The 18,409-nt window shown below is 36.2% G+C and overlaps 2 protein-coding genes across 3 annotated transcripts; one reads left to right on the top strand and one right to left on the bottom strand.

The window, feature by feature from the left end:
- Positions 1-171: 171 nt before the first annotated feature.
- On the top strand, positions 172-5,472 carry LOC120081396 (uncharacterized). The gene is made up of 8 exons (XM_039036230.2): positions 172-1,322; positions 1,755-1,996; positions 2,268-2,286; positions 2,789-2,994; positions 3,175-3,284; positions 3,433-3,531; positions 4,529-4,994; positions 5,080-5,472. Exons 1-8 carry the CDS (start codon positions 493-495, stop codon positions 5,166-5,168), a joined length of 2,061 nt encoding a protein of 686 aa, XP_038892158.1. The 5' UTR covers positions 172-492; the 3' UTR covers positions 5,169-5,472.
- A 291-nt stretch (positions 5,473-5,763) lies between these two features.
- On the bottom strand, positions 5,764-8,074 carry LOC120081398 (Chaperone DnaJ-domain superfamily protein). 2 transcript variants are annotated; one of them, XM_039036231.2, is made up of 7 exons: positions 7,804-7,992; positions 7,618-7,710; positions 6,876-6,974; positions 6,518-6,548; positions 6,385-6,411; positions 6,176-6,308; positions 5,764-6,095 (listed from the first exon to the last, which is right to left on the bottom strand). In XM_039036231.2, exons 1-7 carry the CDS (start codon positions 7,867-7,869, stop codon positions 6,041-6,043), a joined length of 504 nt encoding a protein of 167 aa, XP_038892159.1. In that variant the 5' UTR covers positions 7,870-7,992; the 3' UTR covers positions 5,764-6,040. The 2 variants fall into 2 exon arrangements, with proteins under 2 accessions (XP_038892159.1, XP_038892160.1); XM_039036232.2 differs by lacking the exon at positions 6,876-6,974 and having other exon boundaries at positions 7,804-8,074.
- Between the last annotated feature and the right edge of the window lie 10,335 nt (positions 8,075-18,409).

Genomic DNA, 18,409 nt, shown 5'->3' with positions numbered 1-18,409 from the left:
ATGTAAATGGAAGAAAAAGAAAAGCAAGACCGCAAAAAAAAAAAAAAAAAAAAAAAGAAGAAGAAGAAGAAAAAGGAAAGAAAACGACGTCGTGCTATTGAAGGGGTGGGAAGGAGAAAAAGGATTACAGAAAATATGATATAAGGAGACGAAGACCGTAGATGATGCCGCGTCGGCTCCGTCCAGTCCACGTGGCATTTCCAAATAAATTAACAAGCAATTGATCGCTATTCTCTATATTATCAGTCTTCCATTTTCTGAGGCTGAGGCCTCCAAGCAAAAGCCCGAGCCTCCGCCCCATAATCCCTTCTTTCCTTTCCTTCTCTTTTCCTGCTTCATGGGAAAGATTTCATGTCATCAGCAACAACCCAGAATTTCTTTTCACTATTTTTCCCCATTTCCATTCTCAATCCCTTCCATTTCCTTCACAGATTGAGCTTGTGGTTCATTGTTTCCTTATGATTTCTCATCTCCATTCTTCTCTGTATCTAAATGATTACACACTTTCCATTTCCGAGCTTTGATTTCTCTAATTCCTTTTCTCAACATTGCCCATGTAATAACTCCACTGCTTTCTCCCCTTCTCACCCACCTCGCAATTCCCTTTCTCCAACTTCTTTAAGGAAATCGAGAAAACCCTTTTCAGCTGCTCTCAATTTCCGAAGAAAATGGTTCTTGGTTTGTTCCCTTTCTCCCGATGGCGTTACTCGCAACTTCAATCTAGAATTTGCAACTTCCGCGAGAAGGGGTGCTAGAAATTTTGTAGTTAAGCGTATTAGTAATGAATTGGAAGGGGAAGAATTCTCTCAGGAAGAGTCTTCTTCTGTGCAAGTGGGGTCGAATTTTACTGGTTTCCAAGAGGATCCTATTGTTGATAAGTTAAGAACTCAACTGGGAGTCATTCACCCTATCCCTTCGCCGCCTATTAATCGAAACATTGTTGGACTTTTCGTCTTCTTTTTCTTTGTTGGAGTTGCTTTTGACAAGTTATGGACATTTAGGAAGAGAAGTAAATCCAGAAATGATGATGGGCGTCGTGGTACATGGCCTCAGGTGCCTACTAGTTTCTCTTCGTTTTTGGAGAAGGATTTACAAAGGAAGGAATCGGTGGAGTGGGTGAATATGGTGTTGGGTAAATTGTGGAAAGTTTATCGACCTGGTATTGAGGATTGGCTTGTTGGGTTGTTGCAACCTGTTATTGATAATTTGAAGAAACCTGATTATGTGGAGAGAGTGGAAATCAAGCAGTTTTCATTGGGGGAAGAACCATTGTCAGTTAGGAATGTTGAGAGGAGAACATCCCGTCGAGCCAACGATTTGCAGTAAGTTATTTTGAACTCATCTTTCAAGCTTTACGTACTCTCTGGTATACTGATTGAGATTGAATACCTTCCTGCAATGTTTACTCGCTATGAAGTTCCATGAATTTATTCAGTCGTTATTGTTGTTCAGATTCGTTTCTTTTTTAGTTCAACCAATATGTTGGAATGCCTTGAATTATTTATGAATCCAGCCTTAGGGTTTAGTGGGGTGCACTATATATAAATTCTCTTTAACTCTACTGTGCCTTTTTATTTCTCTTTGGTACTACAGATATACGTAACCTAGAACCATGTAAATCTCCATGTCGATTTTTCTATTGTTTACTTTTTCTGTTTTTCTTAGCTATGTTCAAGTTGGGTACATTTCGTTTCTTTTCTTTAATCATTAGAATTACAGTATTACATTAGTCGTATCTGTTCAATGTTCTTCAGGTACCAAATTGGTCTGCGGTATACTGGCGGTGCTCGTATGTTATTAATGCTTTCACTAAAATTTGGCATCATCCCCATTTCTGTTCCAGTTGGTGTCCGAGATTTTGACATAGATGGTGAATTATGGGTCAAGTTGCGGCTTATTCCAACTGAACCTTGGGTAGGTGCCGTTTCATGGGCATTTGTTTCACTACCAAAGATCAAATTTGAGTTGTCACCATTCCGCTTGTTCAATTTAATGGGTATGTGGTAGTTTCTTGACTTTGATAACGAATTACATTTCATTGTTAGTCACTGCAAGGAAGTCATGGTGAGGTTTGGCAAGGAAGCATGAAACTGGGTTTACTTTCATGTTCTTCTTTATGTTTCTCTTATGTTTTTAGTAAGCATGCTTGTGGAGGTTACATTCATTTCTTGATGATAATTTTATTTGCTTTAAATTTTGACCTTTGGATGCTGATGGACTTTTCTCTGTCTTTCCATCATTTTGCTGCACGCTTGGTACGACATCAGCCATTCCTGTTCTCTCCATGTAAGTTGATTAATCTTAACTGTTGAATAGTTGCTATATAAGTTGGTTAGCTCAAGGAAGAAATAGAGACAATCCTTCCCACGTTAGCTTTGCTGGCTTCTATATGATAAAATTTTTTTAGTTCATGTTCAATTCAAGAATTGTGTGTGCTAATGAGTCTGAATTCCTTGGCAATAGTTTGTAAACTAGTAAAGAAGAATGCGATTGTTGAATCCTTTTATTTCGACTTTTAAGGATCATATTATGAAGTAATGCCCAAGTACGCTTAAAAAGAATTAGTTCTCTAGGACTGTATAATGAAGTAATGCCCAAGTATTCTAAAAAAAAAAAAATATATATCAAGTTCTTTTGTTCGGAATCAGTTTATTAAGTGTCATCATTTTGTGGTGGTAGTTCATGGCATAATTTGCTCATATAGCTGATAATTGTTCTAGTCAACTTTAGGCTTGATTTTCTTCCATTTATTTGTCCTCTGACCTGCTTCTGTATTATGTCTGCATAGGTTTTTGACAAAACTTCTCACTGAGGACTTACCTAAATTATTTGTACGTCCGAAGAAGATAGTTCTAGATTTCCAAAAAGGAAAAGCAGTTGGACCCGTTCCAGATGAGGTTAAATCAGGTGACATGCAGGAAGGAAATAATGATTCTGTTGGGGAACTTTCAGTAACCCTTGTAGATGCTCGGAAGCTATCTTATTTGTTTTATGGTATGTTGTTTTATCTATTATCCTGTCTAGTAGTTGTGGTGCTTATCAACATTATTGTGATCTTGTGACACTGGCACTTTGCTTTCAGAAAGTTAGCATCTAATTAACTGTAGATAGTAACTATTTATTTCCATAAATTTATGATCCTGTATGTTATTCATAAATCTCTGTTCCTCTCAGGAAAAACAGACCCGTACGTCATTTTAAGCTTGGGCGACCAAGTAATACGCAGCAAAAAGAACAGCCAAACCACTGTAATTGGACCACCTGGTGAGCCAATCTGGAATCAGGTGAAGCTCATTTCTGAATTTTGTTTTACTGGTCAATATGTTCAATGAACAATATTGGTTAAAATGCTCTTTGGTTATTTTCGGTTTCATTTGGAGTATTCAATCTCTTTTGTGTACTCACGTGTATTGGCATTGGGATTATTGGCAGGATTTTCATATGCTTGTCGCAAATCCTAGGAAACAAAAATTGTATATCCAAGTGAAAGACTCTCTTGGATTTGCGGATTTGACTATTGGCAACGCAGAGGTAACTTATCTTTTTCTGTACACTTATGATAGTTAGATTTTGAAATACGTATGGTATTGCCGATTCGTCGAAGGGCAAGTTAAAACTAGTGAAACCCTGCGATGTTTCTCTATCCATGAACCATTACTGTCCCATCCTATCTTTATTTCTCTTATGTAACTGTGCAAACTTAATCAAGGACTAAAACTGCTGAACTATATATGTATATTTGGTCATTTCCCAAGTTGGTTTAGTCTTGTTTAAATTCCAAAAGTTGGCGGGATTTTCTTCTTATTTGAGTTTGCAACGTTTAGAATATAAGTTGGGGGAATCATTAGCTTATTTGTCAGCTTAATGTTCTGACTAGATTTTTATACTCAGCTCTTGGATAGAAATAGAGTTGCTAAATAACCTTGAATATCTTGTATTACCAGCATTCTTTGTGCGAAGTGTTTGCTAGTGCAATCACGTGAAAATCATATAGAATAGCGTATAAGTTAATAGAGAAGATTGACTTTGGGGATCTTGTTAAAGAGATCAATTTCTGAACCCTGTGGTAGCAAAAGCTCTGGCAATGTTATTGGTGAGATTCCATATTTTCTGAAGAGAAAGCTAAACGGCCTGACCTCATTACTTCATCTTGAAGGTGGCAGAAGTCGCATCTTGAAGCACAACTTCATCAACATGCTAGTGATTAGATAGGGTTTAATATCTACGGGTTTTTTTATACTCAAATATTGTTGGGTCAGGCAGGTTATCCCGGGAGTTTAGTCGAGGTGCTCGTAAATTGGTCCTGATACTCATGAATATTAAAAAAAAATGATAGTGACTAGATTAGATCATCGTTTATACAAAGATTTACTTCATTAACGGGCTAGTGCCAAAGGTAAAGTCTGTTTCTGCATTTGTTAAACTTGTGCCAAAGGCGGAGTCTGTTTTGGCTGCTTTTTGTGTATTCTTACCTTGTTCGTACTGCTGCTTTTTGTGTATTCTTACCTTGTTCGTACAAAACATACAGGTTGACATTGGTTCTCTTCAAGATACCGTACCAACAGATAGAATCGTTGTTTTGGGGGGAGGCTGGGGACTCTTTAGAAACAGGTCTTCTGGAGAAGTACTAGTGAGATTGACATACAAAGCATATGTTGAGGACGAGGAGGACGACAAGGCTGCATCAGATGCCTTGGATATAGATATTTCAGACGACGATGAGTCATCTGATTCTGATGAACCAAACGGTGCTTATGAGGAGAGTGAAAACGATGCAGCGAAAACAACCGATAAGGAAACATTTATGGATGTTCTAGCAGCTTTGATAGTAAGCGAAGAATTTCAGGGGATAGTGGCATCCGATGCATTGAATACAAAGATTCAGAATGATGCCACCATTTCTCCTAGCTTAGGGACAATGAAGTCGAGATCTCGTGATGCAGCTGCCGACAACAAATCCATGGTTTCTAGTAAGGGAGCTGGAGGTTTAGCCGGTAATATTGCTGTCTAGTTATCAATCACGTTTATATTTTTTTTTATGTGATGTTTTGTTTGTAATCTAATACATGTTTTCGACAGAATCGGCATTGTTTTGGCTTGCCGTGATCACAAGTATCTCTGTGCTCATTGCTATCAACATTGGTGGTTCGAGTTTCTTCAATCCATGATTTTATGACGAACTCTCAAGACTACCATACCCATCAGCTATTTTGCATCATAGAGCAAGAAACCCTTGGATGACTTGAGTCGAGTATATCACTCACCCATTCACATTGAGTTGAACAATGACAGAATCAATCAACCTAACTCTTGTTCAGTTTGTATATAAGTCGCCAAATGGAGCAATATTCTGTTGGCGGCATACCAATTTTGACTTTGTATTATAATAACCTAATTTGAGATTTTTACACGGAAAGCCTTTTGTACAATGTATATCTCATAAATATCTTAGATTTTAAATTATTTCTTTAATTGCTCATAGTTGGACCTCTTTAATCTTTTCACCATTATTTCAAAATTTTGAAACATTTCTTTCCTTGTTAACATTATGTTGGTATTCGTATTTTAAAAATGTAAATATACATCATATATATTGTTTAGTATTTAAGATGATAAATTTGTAAAAATTATTTTGTTCGTGATTTCATGTACTTATAAAAAAAAACTAGTTTATTTCTAGAAATTCTCACTCAGTGCGGAGTTTCTTGTCAATTCTTATTTTCGTATATGAAGGGAACAAATTTTTTTAATTTTACAAGAAGATTTGTGCCAAACGGTTATATTTTGTATAAAATAATAGTCCACTCAACTATTCAAACAAAAAATAGGAAAGTCTGGACAATTATATAATTGAATCTATTTATTTAGATTATATAGGTAGAAAGCGCTAACCGATTTACACTCTTGGCCATGCAGTATTTGGCACCCATCATCTTTTCCTAGTTTCTTCCTTTCCTTCCGATAGCAGGAGGCAAACTTTCCTATCTTCACACATTTCAGCAACAAACATCAGAGATTCTTGCTTTCTTCTTCTTGGCCTCTAAGGAAGAAAAGGATTGTGAGAAGGATACATTTCCTTCTGCTTCTTGTAAGCCCTGAAAAGAGCAAGCAACTCCTTAAAACAAACTCTGGAATTCTTTAACAAGTCATAACATGTTGATGCTTAAAAACTGACCTGGAAACATTAAATCCTCCAAGTGACACGGTCCCCAGAATCAGTAACAGAAAAGGAAGCTTGATTAAGGCATGGTTTCTTCTTCCTCCATGTGAAACAGGAACCCCCCTTTTAACAACCCGTTCATATGTAGCTGTTCAGAATTTCTCATCAAATCATATTCTGGATGGGCTAACAACAAAACTACGAAGGATTTGTATATGCATTACCTGAATGTGAATCTCCATTTCTGGCACCTGCAAAGATTAAGAAGCTGATTAGATTATAAGCAACTTGGAATTAGCTTTTTGTGGGCATGAAATTTAGCATCTCTGCGTGCTTTGGTAGGTTGTAGAGAATTACCAGTTAGGAGGCACGAATAAGCTTCGGAAATCTGCAGCACATAATACTATGTTTAACTCCTTGGAGTCGCAAAAAAGAAGGCATTATAATGACTAGCAAGCACATTCACGTATTAATTTTATAAATGAAAAGTTATCATGTTTCTTAGGTAACTCATAATATTGGGCCGAAATGGTTCAGTTTTGACCTACTTGCTAAATTTTAAGATTTTTGCCCTTATGAGGATATACATCGGACACGCAGATTCAGAATATCGCACGCATAGATTAGATTTCTAGCTTTCACTCTCGGTCTCCTCTCGTCAAGAACACATCTAACGCTAACCCATCTCGATCTCTTTCGTCTTTGAAATGCTCACCCACACACCCGGTGCTTTGATCGGCTCTATTGCTTTCCAACAACCCCTCACATCTAACGCTGACCACTCCGATCCTTTATAGTTTGCAACACCTCTACACTAGAAAAAATGGAGAAGGAGAAAATCGAGAAGAGGAAGAGAGGGGAAAAAAAGTAAAATTAAGAAGTATTCAGTGCATTGAATTGAGTTATGAAGTTTGAAGCTGATAAGTTGAAATCAAGTAAGTTTACATTTGGAGTGATAGAATTCTCGATAAATATATATAAAAAAAAAAAAAAAAAAAAAAAAAAAAAAACAGAGAAGATGAAGTTATTCATCACTAGTGTTTACCATTAAAGAGATTTTGATAAGAGCCTATCTAAATGCATCCATCAATCACAGTGAAAAAAGAAAAAACTATATTTTTTAAGAGCAATATTCGCTGCATCCAAGACACACATACAAAAGAAGAATTAAAATATTTAAAGAAACATGTAAGAAAGATTTGTCCCATAAAGATAGGTGTCTGGAACGTATTCTGCATTTAAAAAAAGAAAAATTTGCCGCAATTTATGATTAACAATTGGATAGGTATACAAGGATGAGTGGAGCTATTTTTCTTTAGATAATGGGAAAATTCCGAAGTTAAAAAGAAATCAAAACTTTTTAAAAAAAAAAAAAAAAAAAATTGGGCAAAATCCATGGACAAAGCGGATAAAAGCAATATCGGCCACATCGGAAAATTGTGAAGTAGAGTTGTTACCAGTTTGAATTTGGACTCGGCGTGAGGCTTTTCGTGAGGCGGGAACAGGTCAGGATGAGTATCCCATACCTTCCTCTTGTAAGCTTCTTTAACCTGCAATTGCCGATCAATGGAACATCATGAAAATCAATTCATACTAACGTTGGAGATCAGAATTGAAATAGAGAGTCAATGCGGCAGCCGCACCTGGGAAGAAGACGGGCGAGAACCCGGAGAGAAGCCAAGCAAGATTCTGGCTTCATCGCCCTGCATTTCTCAGTTTCTTCGTGGCCTCCCCTTCTTCCACGTCCAGCTGAGCCACCGGTCCCGCCTGATAACACTAATGAACGACCTCCCATAGCCCAATTACAAGCTTTCAGTTGGGCCCAAAAGCTATTGGTAGCGCGGAAAATTATCGGAAACAAATCTAAAATGTTTTCGTGTGTGTTTCGGAAACAAATCTAAAATGTTTTCGTGTGTGTTTAGTTTACTTTTCGAGACTTTAATTTTGAAAATAATTTATTTTAAAAAAATAAAGTATTTAACAACTATTCGAAATAGTTTTTAAACAATATTATAAACTATTTTCATCCAAAGAGTTTAAATAAAAATGATTTTCTTAAAAAAAATATATTTTTTTCACTAGTCAATCCAAACGCGTCCTTCATCTTTTACGATTAACATCTTTCTTGATAACTTGTTATATAAGTTTTTCTTAGTCCTTTATATCGAGTAAATATAAATTGAATTTCTTTTTATTGCATGTATAAACTATCAAGATGAAGTTCTTATATGTAATCTTTCACAAATCTTGTTCAAATTCCCTATTCATAATCATCTTAGTTTACCTACCTTCCAATTCTACAAATTATGAGATTCTAAATTTTCTAAACCTTAATTTTTCGATAGTTTCAACAACCTCAACGCAATTTCCAATTTTTCGGAAAAAAAAATTATTCAAGAGTAACCTAATAGTATTGATACACATGTAATTTGATGCATTTGGGTTATGAATTCAAAAATTTTAATTTTTCTGTAATGATGTAATTTCATATTTGAAGAACATTACTTTGAGATAAAATTTTACTGAAGGCACTCCTTCTGGGACTCGAGCTCGATAGGGCACGAGACACACTCCGTTCACACAATCTCGACTCCTATTGGGAGATTTGAGGTTCCACTCTTATGAGACCATTTTTTTAGACAAAAAAGTTGCTTAAAATTTTTACTTTGGTGTCACACCCCTTCCAAATACCTTTTTAACCTAGGAGGAGATGTGAAGACAGTAAATATCTTCCTTTTATGATACTTACTGTCCGCTTAAACATGTTCTACCTGACAACTTCTTATAACTTTTTAAACAACAACATAATTTAAACTATCCTTTATTCAACAACCTACTTTAATATCCATACAAATTACTTTGCATGTCTCAAAAACCAACTAGATACAAATATAACCCTAAAATACTGAAACAACTAAGAAGACCAATCCTGTGGTAGAACTTCATTTCAAGTGGCAACCAAAACTCCTTCGCTACTTGGAGCGGGGGCACAAAAATAAAAAGAATGAGCTAGGAAGCCCAGTGAGTGGCGTTTTAATATGAACATGGGGTTTTCTTTTCAAAACATTTATAAAACCATTTAAAAACAAATATAAACCAACAACTGAGTATTGAGACGTTCAAATAAGTTCCAAAATACGATCATCATTAGGTAAAACATATCAACACAGTATAATACTGGAATCTTAACCTGAAAGTTTCCTGCATTTTCGTGTTTTGAACAAAATTGACTACAACCTAACCACCCTGCTCAACGAGCTACAGACCTTCCAATCCTTGTTGAAAAGCAAGGAGAAGAAGCGTGAAGCAAATGTTGCTTCATCTTCTAAAAAGTCCCACAAAGGTTCTAAAGCAACTCTAAAACTAGAGAACCAGTGAGCGGAAGAGGGTCATTCCAAACTCCATTGTGAAAGAACATAAACATTGATAATCATACATTAACGATTATGCATTAAAGATAAATTACAACATGCTTCTTACCAAAATTACAAGGATCGAGAAGACAATACATTTGAAGAACAGACCTTCCAATCCTTATTGAAAAGCAAGGAAAAGAAGCATGAAGCAAATGTTGTTTCATCTTCTAAAAAGTCCCACAAAGGTTCTAAAGCAACTCTAAAACTAGAGAACCAGTGAGTGGAAGAGGGTCATTCCAAACTCCATTGTGAAAGAACATAAACATTGACAATCATACATTAACGATTATGCATTAAAGATAAATTACAACATGCTTTTTACCAAATTACAAGGATCGAGAAGACAATACATTTGAAGAACCCTTTCTTCACGTATTTCCCTCGATCATTCAACAACGTAGCAAATAAGCACGAATGCAACGAGCAACTGGAAAATCCTCGATTACTAGCGAGTAAAACTCAATCCTCGATCCTCGAACAGAACTCGACACCACCACAAGATTACTTTGGTATTCTCGGTGTGAGAATCTAGAAGTTGTAAGCTCTGTATTATTTTGCATGGAGGGATGGAGGGATGGAGGAGGTAGACGATCGAGTATGTGATACCCAATCGTATAGAAGAAGAAGTACATCGTATAGACTCGTCTACTCGATCGTTTAGGCTCTAAGGCTATCGTGTAGTAAAACTCCTTTTACTTGATAATGAATATGTGAGATGTATTGAATGAATGATTTGGAAAACTATTTTTTCTTTTATCTCACAGTTACCAAAAATCGTGTATAACCACACACTAAGTCGGTTATTGGAGAAAAAATTATCAATTATCTCATAATTAATAAATTATAAATAAAAACAATAATTAACTTATCATATTTTATTTATGACCTATAGTTTTAATATTGCATCATATGCAACATATAAACCATAGTTCTTTTTCTCTTTTTATGGCATTTAATATAAATCATATTTATATTAATGCCTCCAATCAAATAATAATGTATCAAATACATCAAATCAATTATATCATATATAATTAAATCAATTTAATTATATTATATATAATAAAATTCCCTCTTGTTAATTTGAACATTTCAAACTAATTCAAAAACTGATTCTCAACATGAATCCATTGAGCTACTAAAGGGACCTTATGGACCTGTAGCTTGAAGCTCCAATGGTACGTGAATAACTTACTAAACTCTTTAATCACGATATCCACCATCCGTTAACTGTCGAACACTCCACTAAAGACCGATAGTTGCACTCTTCGCACTACAGATATATTTCGGTATCTATTGGATATAACTAATCAACAGTACGATGACCCTTTACAAGTAACTTGTAAGTACAGCTAGGCCACCGTTTTCCCCTTGTAGTTACATCTAACTCCTTAAGTACCACTAATTCCTATAATGAACAATAAATCATAGTCCTATTATGACTAAACCCTTCTCGGGCCAAGAGAAGGTGTGGCACCACATTGTTCAAGTCCCAGAATCAGCCCTTAAGGGAGCAATTTATCTACTTACCCATACTTCGGGGAAGGAGTGAATTCTATCTTTTGTAGCTGAGATTCCAAATCTCCAATCAGACGAATCCTCAAAATGGCAGGCTTGTTGAGTCGGCGATCTGGCCACTCTCACCCATGCAAATCAAAGAACCGCCCTCATAGATAGGAATTCACATCTCATTCAAGATTAAGGTCATGTTACTTATGGTCATCCTAGTGAAATGAAAGTCTCAAATATGAACAGCATTATATAATGAAACTAAACGTTTTGTAGTCCGGTCTTATACAAACTCCTTTGTATAGAGTATCCTAACCCGCATGTCTAATACACGAATGATCAGAATCAAATCATTTGTAGCACTTTACAACATTTGTAACACCTACAAAGCAGGCCACACTCTAGTGTCACAAGGATAAGGTATCCCTCATTTATCCATATACTACAGACCATTTAGGTTATCACTTAAAGCACGATCCACTTGTATGTCTCCACATACATGCTTAAGTTACAATGATAACCAGAGATTTTATTGGTTTGTGGTTAATGCAACTAAAATATCTCATATTTCATAGACTGAAGGGAATAAAATATCATATATTATAAATCACAAAGTGTTTGTTCATACATGTGTTTAAAAACTACAGGACCCTACGAGATTTAGGGCATCAACCCCAACAGGTTCGACCTCTAGAACGAAGTTTGTACCTTCTTCCTTCGACACCAAAAAGTGGAAAAAGAAGAAGGGTGGAAAGGGGAAGGCTAACCCAATAGTTGCTGCACAAAGGGGTAGACAACCAGTCAAGGATGACAAAGGAAAATGTTTCCATTGCAACTAAGATGGGCACTAGAAGAGGAACTGCCTCAAGTATTTGGCAGAAAAGAAGAAAGCCAAACAAGGTAAATATGATTTTCTTGTATTGGAAACCTATTTAGTGGAGAATGATGATTATGTTTGGATTATTGACTTTGGGGTCATTAACCATGTTTGTTCTTCATTTCAGGGAATTAGGTCCTGGCGGCAACTAGATGCTAGTGAGATGATGATGCAAGTTAGAACCGGGCACGTCGTCTCAGTTGTGGCAGTGGGAGGTCTCGAATTGACTTTACAAAACAGATTTCTTGTATTAAAAGATGTACTTGTAGTTCCTGATTTTTTTTTTTAAAAAAAAAACTTAGTTTCTGTAAAGTATTTGTTAGAACAATTTTATAATATCAACTTTCTTGCCAATAAAGTGTTCATTACTAAGAATGGCATTGATATTTCTTCTGCAAAACTAGAAAATAATTTGTATGTGCTAAGACCATTAGCAACTAATGCCCTCTATAACACTAAGTTGTTTAAAACTGTTGTAACTCAATATAAAAGACTTAAAATTTCTCCAAAGAAAAATGCCCAACTTTGGCACCTAAGACTAGGACACATCAATCTCAATAGGATTGAGAGGTTGGTGAAGAATGGACTTCTAAGTGAGTTAAAAGAAAATTCTTTACCTGTGTGTGAGTCATGCCTTGAAGGCAAGATGACTAAGAGACCTTTTACTGGAAAAGGTCACAGGGCCAAAGAACCTCTAGAGCTAGTACATTCAGACCTTTGTGGTCCAATGAATGTAAAAGCTAGGAGAGGTTATAAATATTTCATCACTTTTATTGATGATTATTCAAGACGTGTACGTTTATTTAATGCAACATAAGTCTGATTCTTTTGAAAAGTTCAAAGAATTCAAGGTTGAAGTTGAAAATGCATTAAATAGAATGATTAAAACATTTTGATCTGATCGAGGGGGAGAATTTATGGATTTAACATTCTAGAACTGTATGATAGATCATAGAATTGTATCCCAACTCTCAGCACCTGGTACACCTCAGCAAAATGGTGTATTAGAAAGAAGAAATCGGACCCTGTTGGATATGGTTCGGTCTATGATGAGTTACGCTTCCTTACCTAACTCATTTTGGGGTTATGCAGTAGAGACTGCAGCGTACATCATGAACTGCATTCCATCTAAAAGTATTGCCATAACACCTTTGGAGTTATGGAATGGTAGTAAATAGGTTCATCTAGTAGGTCAAATCCACCTTAAGTGTTGAGGGAACCTCGATATAGTGGGAGGGTTTCGAACCCACCTATTTGCTATATGAGTTTAATTGAAATCTTGGCTATGGTATCTGATGGCAAAGTTGAGGATCCATTGTCTTACAAGAAGGCAATAGAGGATATTGACAGAGATGAATGGATCAAAGCGATGGATCTCGAAATGGAGTCTATGTACTTCAATTCCGTATGGGATCTTTAGATCAACCTAATGGGTTAAACCTATAGGTTGTAAATGGATCTACAAGAGGAAATGGGGTGTTAATGGAAAGGTACAAATCTTCAAGACTAGACTGGTGGCAAAGAGTTATACCCAGGTTGAGGGAGTCGACTATAAGGAGACTTTCTCGCCTGTTGCCATGCTTAAGTCATCCGGATCCTCCTATCCATTGCCTCATATTATGATTATGAGTTTTGGAAAATGGATGTCAAGACTGCTTTTTTGAATGGCAATCTTAAGGAGACCATTTACATGGTGCAACCCGAGGGATTCATAACCTAAGGTCAAAAGCAAAAGGTTTGCATGCTTAATCGGTCCATTTATGGACTGAAGCAAACTTCTCGATCTTGGAACATATGGTTTGATACTGCGATTAAATCTTATGGCTTTGATTAAAACGTTGATGAGCCTTGTGTATATAAGAAGATCATCAACAGTTCAGTAGTTTTTCTAGTGTTATATGTAGATGATATTCTACTCATTGGAAATGATGTAGGTTTACTGACTGTAGTTAAGAAGTGGGTAGCGACCCAATTCAAAATGAAAGATTTGGGAGAGGCTCAGTTTGTTCTAGGTATTCAGATCTTCAGAAATCGAAAGAACAAAATGCTAACTCTGTCTCAGGCATCGTATATTGACAAGATGCTTGTCAAATATTCGATGCAAAACTCCAAGAGGGGCTTATTGCCTTTCAGGCACGGAGTTACATTGTCTAAGGAACAGTGTCCTAAGACACCTCAAGAGATTGAGGAGATGAGACGGATCCCTTATGCATCTGCTATGGGCAGCTTGATGTATTCGATGTTATGTACTAGACCTGACATCTGCTATGCAGTAAGGATAGTCAATAGATATCAATCTAATATAGATTAGATCACTGGACAGCTGTTAAAAACATCCTCTAGTATCTATGGAGAACGAAGGACTACATGTTCGTGTATGGTTCTAAAGATTTGATCCTTATGGAATACACGGACTCTATTTTTAAAACTGATAAGGATTCTAGGAAATCCACATTAGGATCAGTGTTCACTCTTAATGGAGGAGCAGTAGTATGGCGAAGCACCAAGAAAAGGTGCATCACTGACTCCATCATGAAGGCTGAGTATGTAGCGGCTTGTGATATTGCTAAGGAAGCCGTTTGGCTCAGGAAATTCATGACTGATCTGGAAGTTGTTCCATACATGTCAAAGCCCATCACACTTTATTATGCCAATAGTGGTGCTGTGGCTAATTCCCGAGAGCTTAGAAGTCATAAGTGCGATAAACATATAGAGTAGAAGTATCATCTCATTCGAGAGATTGTGCATCGAAGGGATGTGATTGTCACACAGATAGATTCGGAGCACAACGTTGTTGATCCGTTTACAAAGGCCCTCACAATGGTGTTTGAGGGTCATCTGCAAATTATGGGTCTATGGGACAGGCCACGTCTAGACTAGGGCAAGTGGGAGATATTGTACTAGGCACATATTATGCCCTAGTTTATTATTTGTGTACTTTGTATTTTGATTATATTTGTACACCTCACTAGCTTTAGGTCAAGTGGGAGATTGTTGGGGTTGATGCCCTAATCTCGTAGGGTTCTATAGTTTGTAAACATTGTTGAACAAACTCATTATGTATTTAATAGAATATTTGATATTTTATTCATTGTCTATAAAATATATGATATTTTAGTTTCATTAACCACAAACCAATAAACTAACATCTAAGGTTATCTTTGTAACTTAAACATGCATGTAGAGACATACAGGTGGATCATATTTAAGTGATAACCTAAATGATCTGTAGTAGATGGATAAGGCTGGATATCTTATCCCAGTGACACTATGAGTATGGCTTGATTTGTAGGTGTTACAAATTTTGTAAAGTGCTACAAATGATCTGATCCTTATCATTCAAGTATAGACATGCGAGTAGAGATATTCTATACAAAGGAGTTTGTATAAGACCGGACCACGAAATGTTTAATCTCATTATATAATGTCGTTCATAAGAGACTTATATTTCACTAGGATGACCATAAGTAACATGACTTGAATCCTAAGTGAGTTGTGAACTCTTGTCTATGAAGGCGATCCTTTGATTTGTATGGCTGAGAGCGGTCAGATCGCCGACTCAAAAAGCCTACCATTTTAGGGATTCATCTGATTAGGGAGCTGGGAACATAGCTACACAAGATGGAATTCACTCCTTCCCCGAGGCAGGGGTAAGTAGATAAATTGCTCCCTTAAGGGCTAATTTCAGGTCTTGAACAATGTGGCACCACACACCTTCCTGGCCCGAGAGGGGTTTAGTCATAGTTGGACTATGATCTATTGTTCATTAGAGGAATCAATGGTACTTAAAGAGTTAGTTGTAACTAAAGGGAAAAAATGGTAATTTGGCCTAGCTGTACTTACGAGCAATTTGTGAAGGGTCATCATACTGTTGATTGGTTGTATCCAATGGACACAAAAATATATCTGTAGTGTGAAGATTGTAGTTGTCGGTCTTTAGTGGAGTGCTCGACAGTTAAGGGATGGTGAATAATATAATTAAAGAGTTTAATTAATTATTCATGTATCGTTGGAGCTTCAAGCTACAGGTCCAACTCAATAGGATTTAGTTGAGAATCAGTTTTTGGATTAATTTGAATTGTTCAAATTAATAGAGGGATTTAATTATATATGATATAATTAAGTTGTTTCAATTGTATATGATATAATTGTCATAATGTATTTGATACATTATAGCTTAATGGGAGGAAATAAGTATTTGAATGAGATTCAAATATAGTTTCTATGAATTGGATTCATAGTTATTAAATTTAATATAAATATGGTTTATATTAAATGCCATACAATAGAGAAAAGAAACTATATTTTATGTTGTATGTGATACAATATATATATATATATGATAAATTAGTTTTCATATTTATATTTATATTATGATTATTATTATTTTAATAATAAGGAAGAGAGTTACAACTCCCTTCCCCTTCTTTTCTCTCCACCCTGTAAGTGGGTGGTGGTTACTTTTGGCAAGGAGAATAAAAGAAAATGTTTCTTCTTCTACTTGGTTGGTTAATCGATTTTGACAGTGTGAGAAAAAAACAGAAGAGCTTTGTGTTTTTTGAGTTTTTTGTGATAATTCTCAATCCCTCCTCTACATTAAGTTTTCCCTCACAACCAAAATAGATAGAGCCCACCACTCATGGATTTTCACCCTGAGAATACCAAGGTAACATTCGTGGTAGTGTTTATACTTGTTCGAGGTTAATCTTGAAGAAGGTCTTCAAGTTGTTTGTGATTTGTTAGAGGGAAAACGTGAAGAAAAGGTCTTCAAAGGTTCTTGAAACCCTTTCTAAAGCATGTTGTGATTTTTACAATTAATGCATATCTTGTTTACTGTAAACTTTATATTCAATGAAAATGAAATTTGGTCAATTCGCTTCTATTCAAGGTTCTCTCCCGTTAGAGTTCCTTCATACACAACATAACATACATCAAAGTCCCAATGGCCAATGTATAAGGAATTCGTTTCATAAGCTCAACCTCTTGAGGTGTTTTAGGATACCTCTTCCTTAGACCAATGAATCCCTTGCCTAAAACGTAACATGTAGAACCCTATTTCCCCTACATTATACCGTTAACTTCACATATTACTTACTCATTAAGGGAATGACGTAGTAATGGAAGGATTAAGCTTGGAGGAAGATAGTTTAAGGAACCTTCTAAAGTGACAGATTTGAAGTAAATTCCGTGGAAAGGAATATGCAGATTTGAAATAAAGGGGAAACTGAGCCTGCGATACATTAGACCCTATGAGATCATAGAGTGAGTCGGCCCAGCGGCTTACAGATTGAGGTTACCTCCAAAATTAGCTCGTATTCATGACGTGTTCAATGTATCGATGTTGAGGAAGTATGTGCTTGATCCCATGCATGTACTAACAGAGAAGCCGATACAACTCAAGAAGAATTTGTGTTATGAAGAGAAATCAATGGAAATTCTGGATAGAAAGAACAGATACTCAGAAACAAGATAATACCTTTGGTAAAGGTATTATGGATGAACCATGGCGTTAAGGAAGCCACCTGCAAAGTTGAAGAGCAAATGAAAAGGAAGTATCCCAAATTATTCAACTGATATCTTCCAGGTAAATTTCAAGGACGAAATTTTTTTAAAGGAAGGTAAATTGTAAACCCCAAACCCTATTTTTCCTACTTAAGTATGTTTAAGTATATGAATAATGTGTTGAGTAAGTAATATGTGAAGTTAATGGTATAATGTAGGGAAACTAGGAAGGAAGAAGGAGAAGAAGAAAACTTAGTGTCATGAAGGCTGTCTCGGGTGAAATATGGTTGGCTAGGGAGAAGAAAAATTGGCTAAGTGTGGAAACTAGAGGTAATTCTTAGCGTGGGGCATGGCAAGTCGTGATGGTGTTAGTTAGGCGTCAAGGCTGGAGCTAAGCTTTAATGATGGAGATTAAGGGAGGATCATCACCTTAAGCATCATTTGAGATAACAGTTGGCTTGGTTGAGTACACCAAATTCCTATAATAGGCGAGGTCGCAACTTGATAAACCATGCATGTCATGTAGCTGCAAGTATAAAAAGGAAGGTTATGTTCAAAAGCTTGGTTTGGGAAAATGACTCATACTCTCTGAGTGATTCTGGCACCATTTAAAAGCTAAAGGAGTCTAGTTTCCAAGATAGGGCTGCAGGAGAGAGATCACAAGGGAAGATAGCTAGAGAGTGAAGATATTACAAAAAAGTCAAGTTCTCAGGTTAATCAGGGCCAGTGGTGAAGATTTGAAGCTTCTGATCAAACGACGAACAATTTTGAGCTAAAATTTAAGGTAAGATTTTAAACTTAATTCTAAACAACTTTGTAGAAGGAAATTTCTTAAGATGAGGTCTGGAATTGGAGTTATTTGCTCTGGAATTTGAATATGGAAATGTTGAACAATCAGGTAGCTGTTTGGAAAGGATAAGTAAGCAGTTCAACGAGTAGATGCAC

Source organism: Benincasa hispida, chromosome 7 (genome assembly GCF_027475165.1).
Source record: "Benincasa hispida cultivar pf3 chromosome 7, pf3_genome.v1.1, whole genome shotgun sequence".
Taxonomy (NCBI): domain Eukaryota; kingdom Viridiplantae; phylum Streptophyta; class Magnoliopsida; order Cucurbitales; family Cucurbitaceae; genus Benincasa; species Benincasa hispida.
This window is presented reverse-complemented; position numbering and strand designations above follow the sequence as displayed.

Bases quoted from the DNA above. Each gene is read 5' to 3' on its own strand.
- LOC120081396 (XM_039036230.2), top strand. From the start codon at position 493: ATGATTACACACTTTCCATTTCCGAGCTTTGATTTCTCTAATTCCTTT. The intron at 1,323-1,754 runs GTAAGTTATTTT...AATGTTCTTCAG, and splicing joins CGTCGAGCCAACGATTTGCA to GTACCAAATTGGTCTGCGGT. The intron at 4,995-5,079 runs GTAATATTGCTG...TGTTTTCGACAG, and splicing joins GGGAGCTGGAGGTTTAGCCG to AATCGGCATTGTTTTGGCTT.
- LOC120081398 (XM_039036231.2), bottom strand. From the start codon at position 7,869: ATGCAGGGCGATGAAGCCAGAATCTTGCTTGGCTTCTCTCCGGGTTCT. The intron at 6,412-6,517 runs GTAATTCTCTAC...TAATCTTTGCAG, and splicing joins TTATTCGTGCCTCCTAACTG to GTGCCAGAAATGGAGATTCA. The intron at 6,096-6,175 runs GTCAGTTTTTAA...TGCTCTTTTCAG, and splicing joins GGAGGATTTAATGTTTCCAG to GGCTTACAAGAAGCAGAAGG.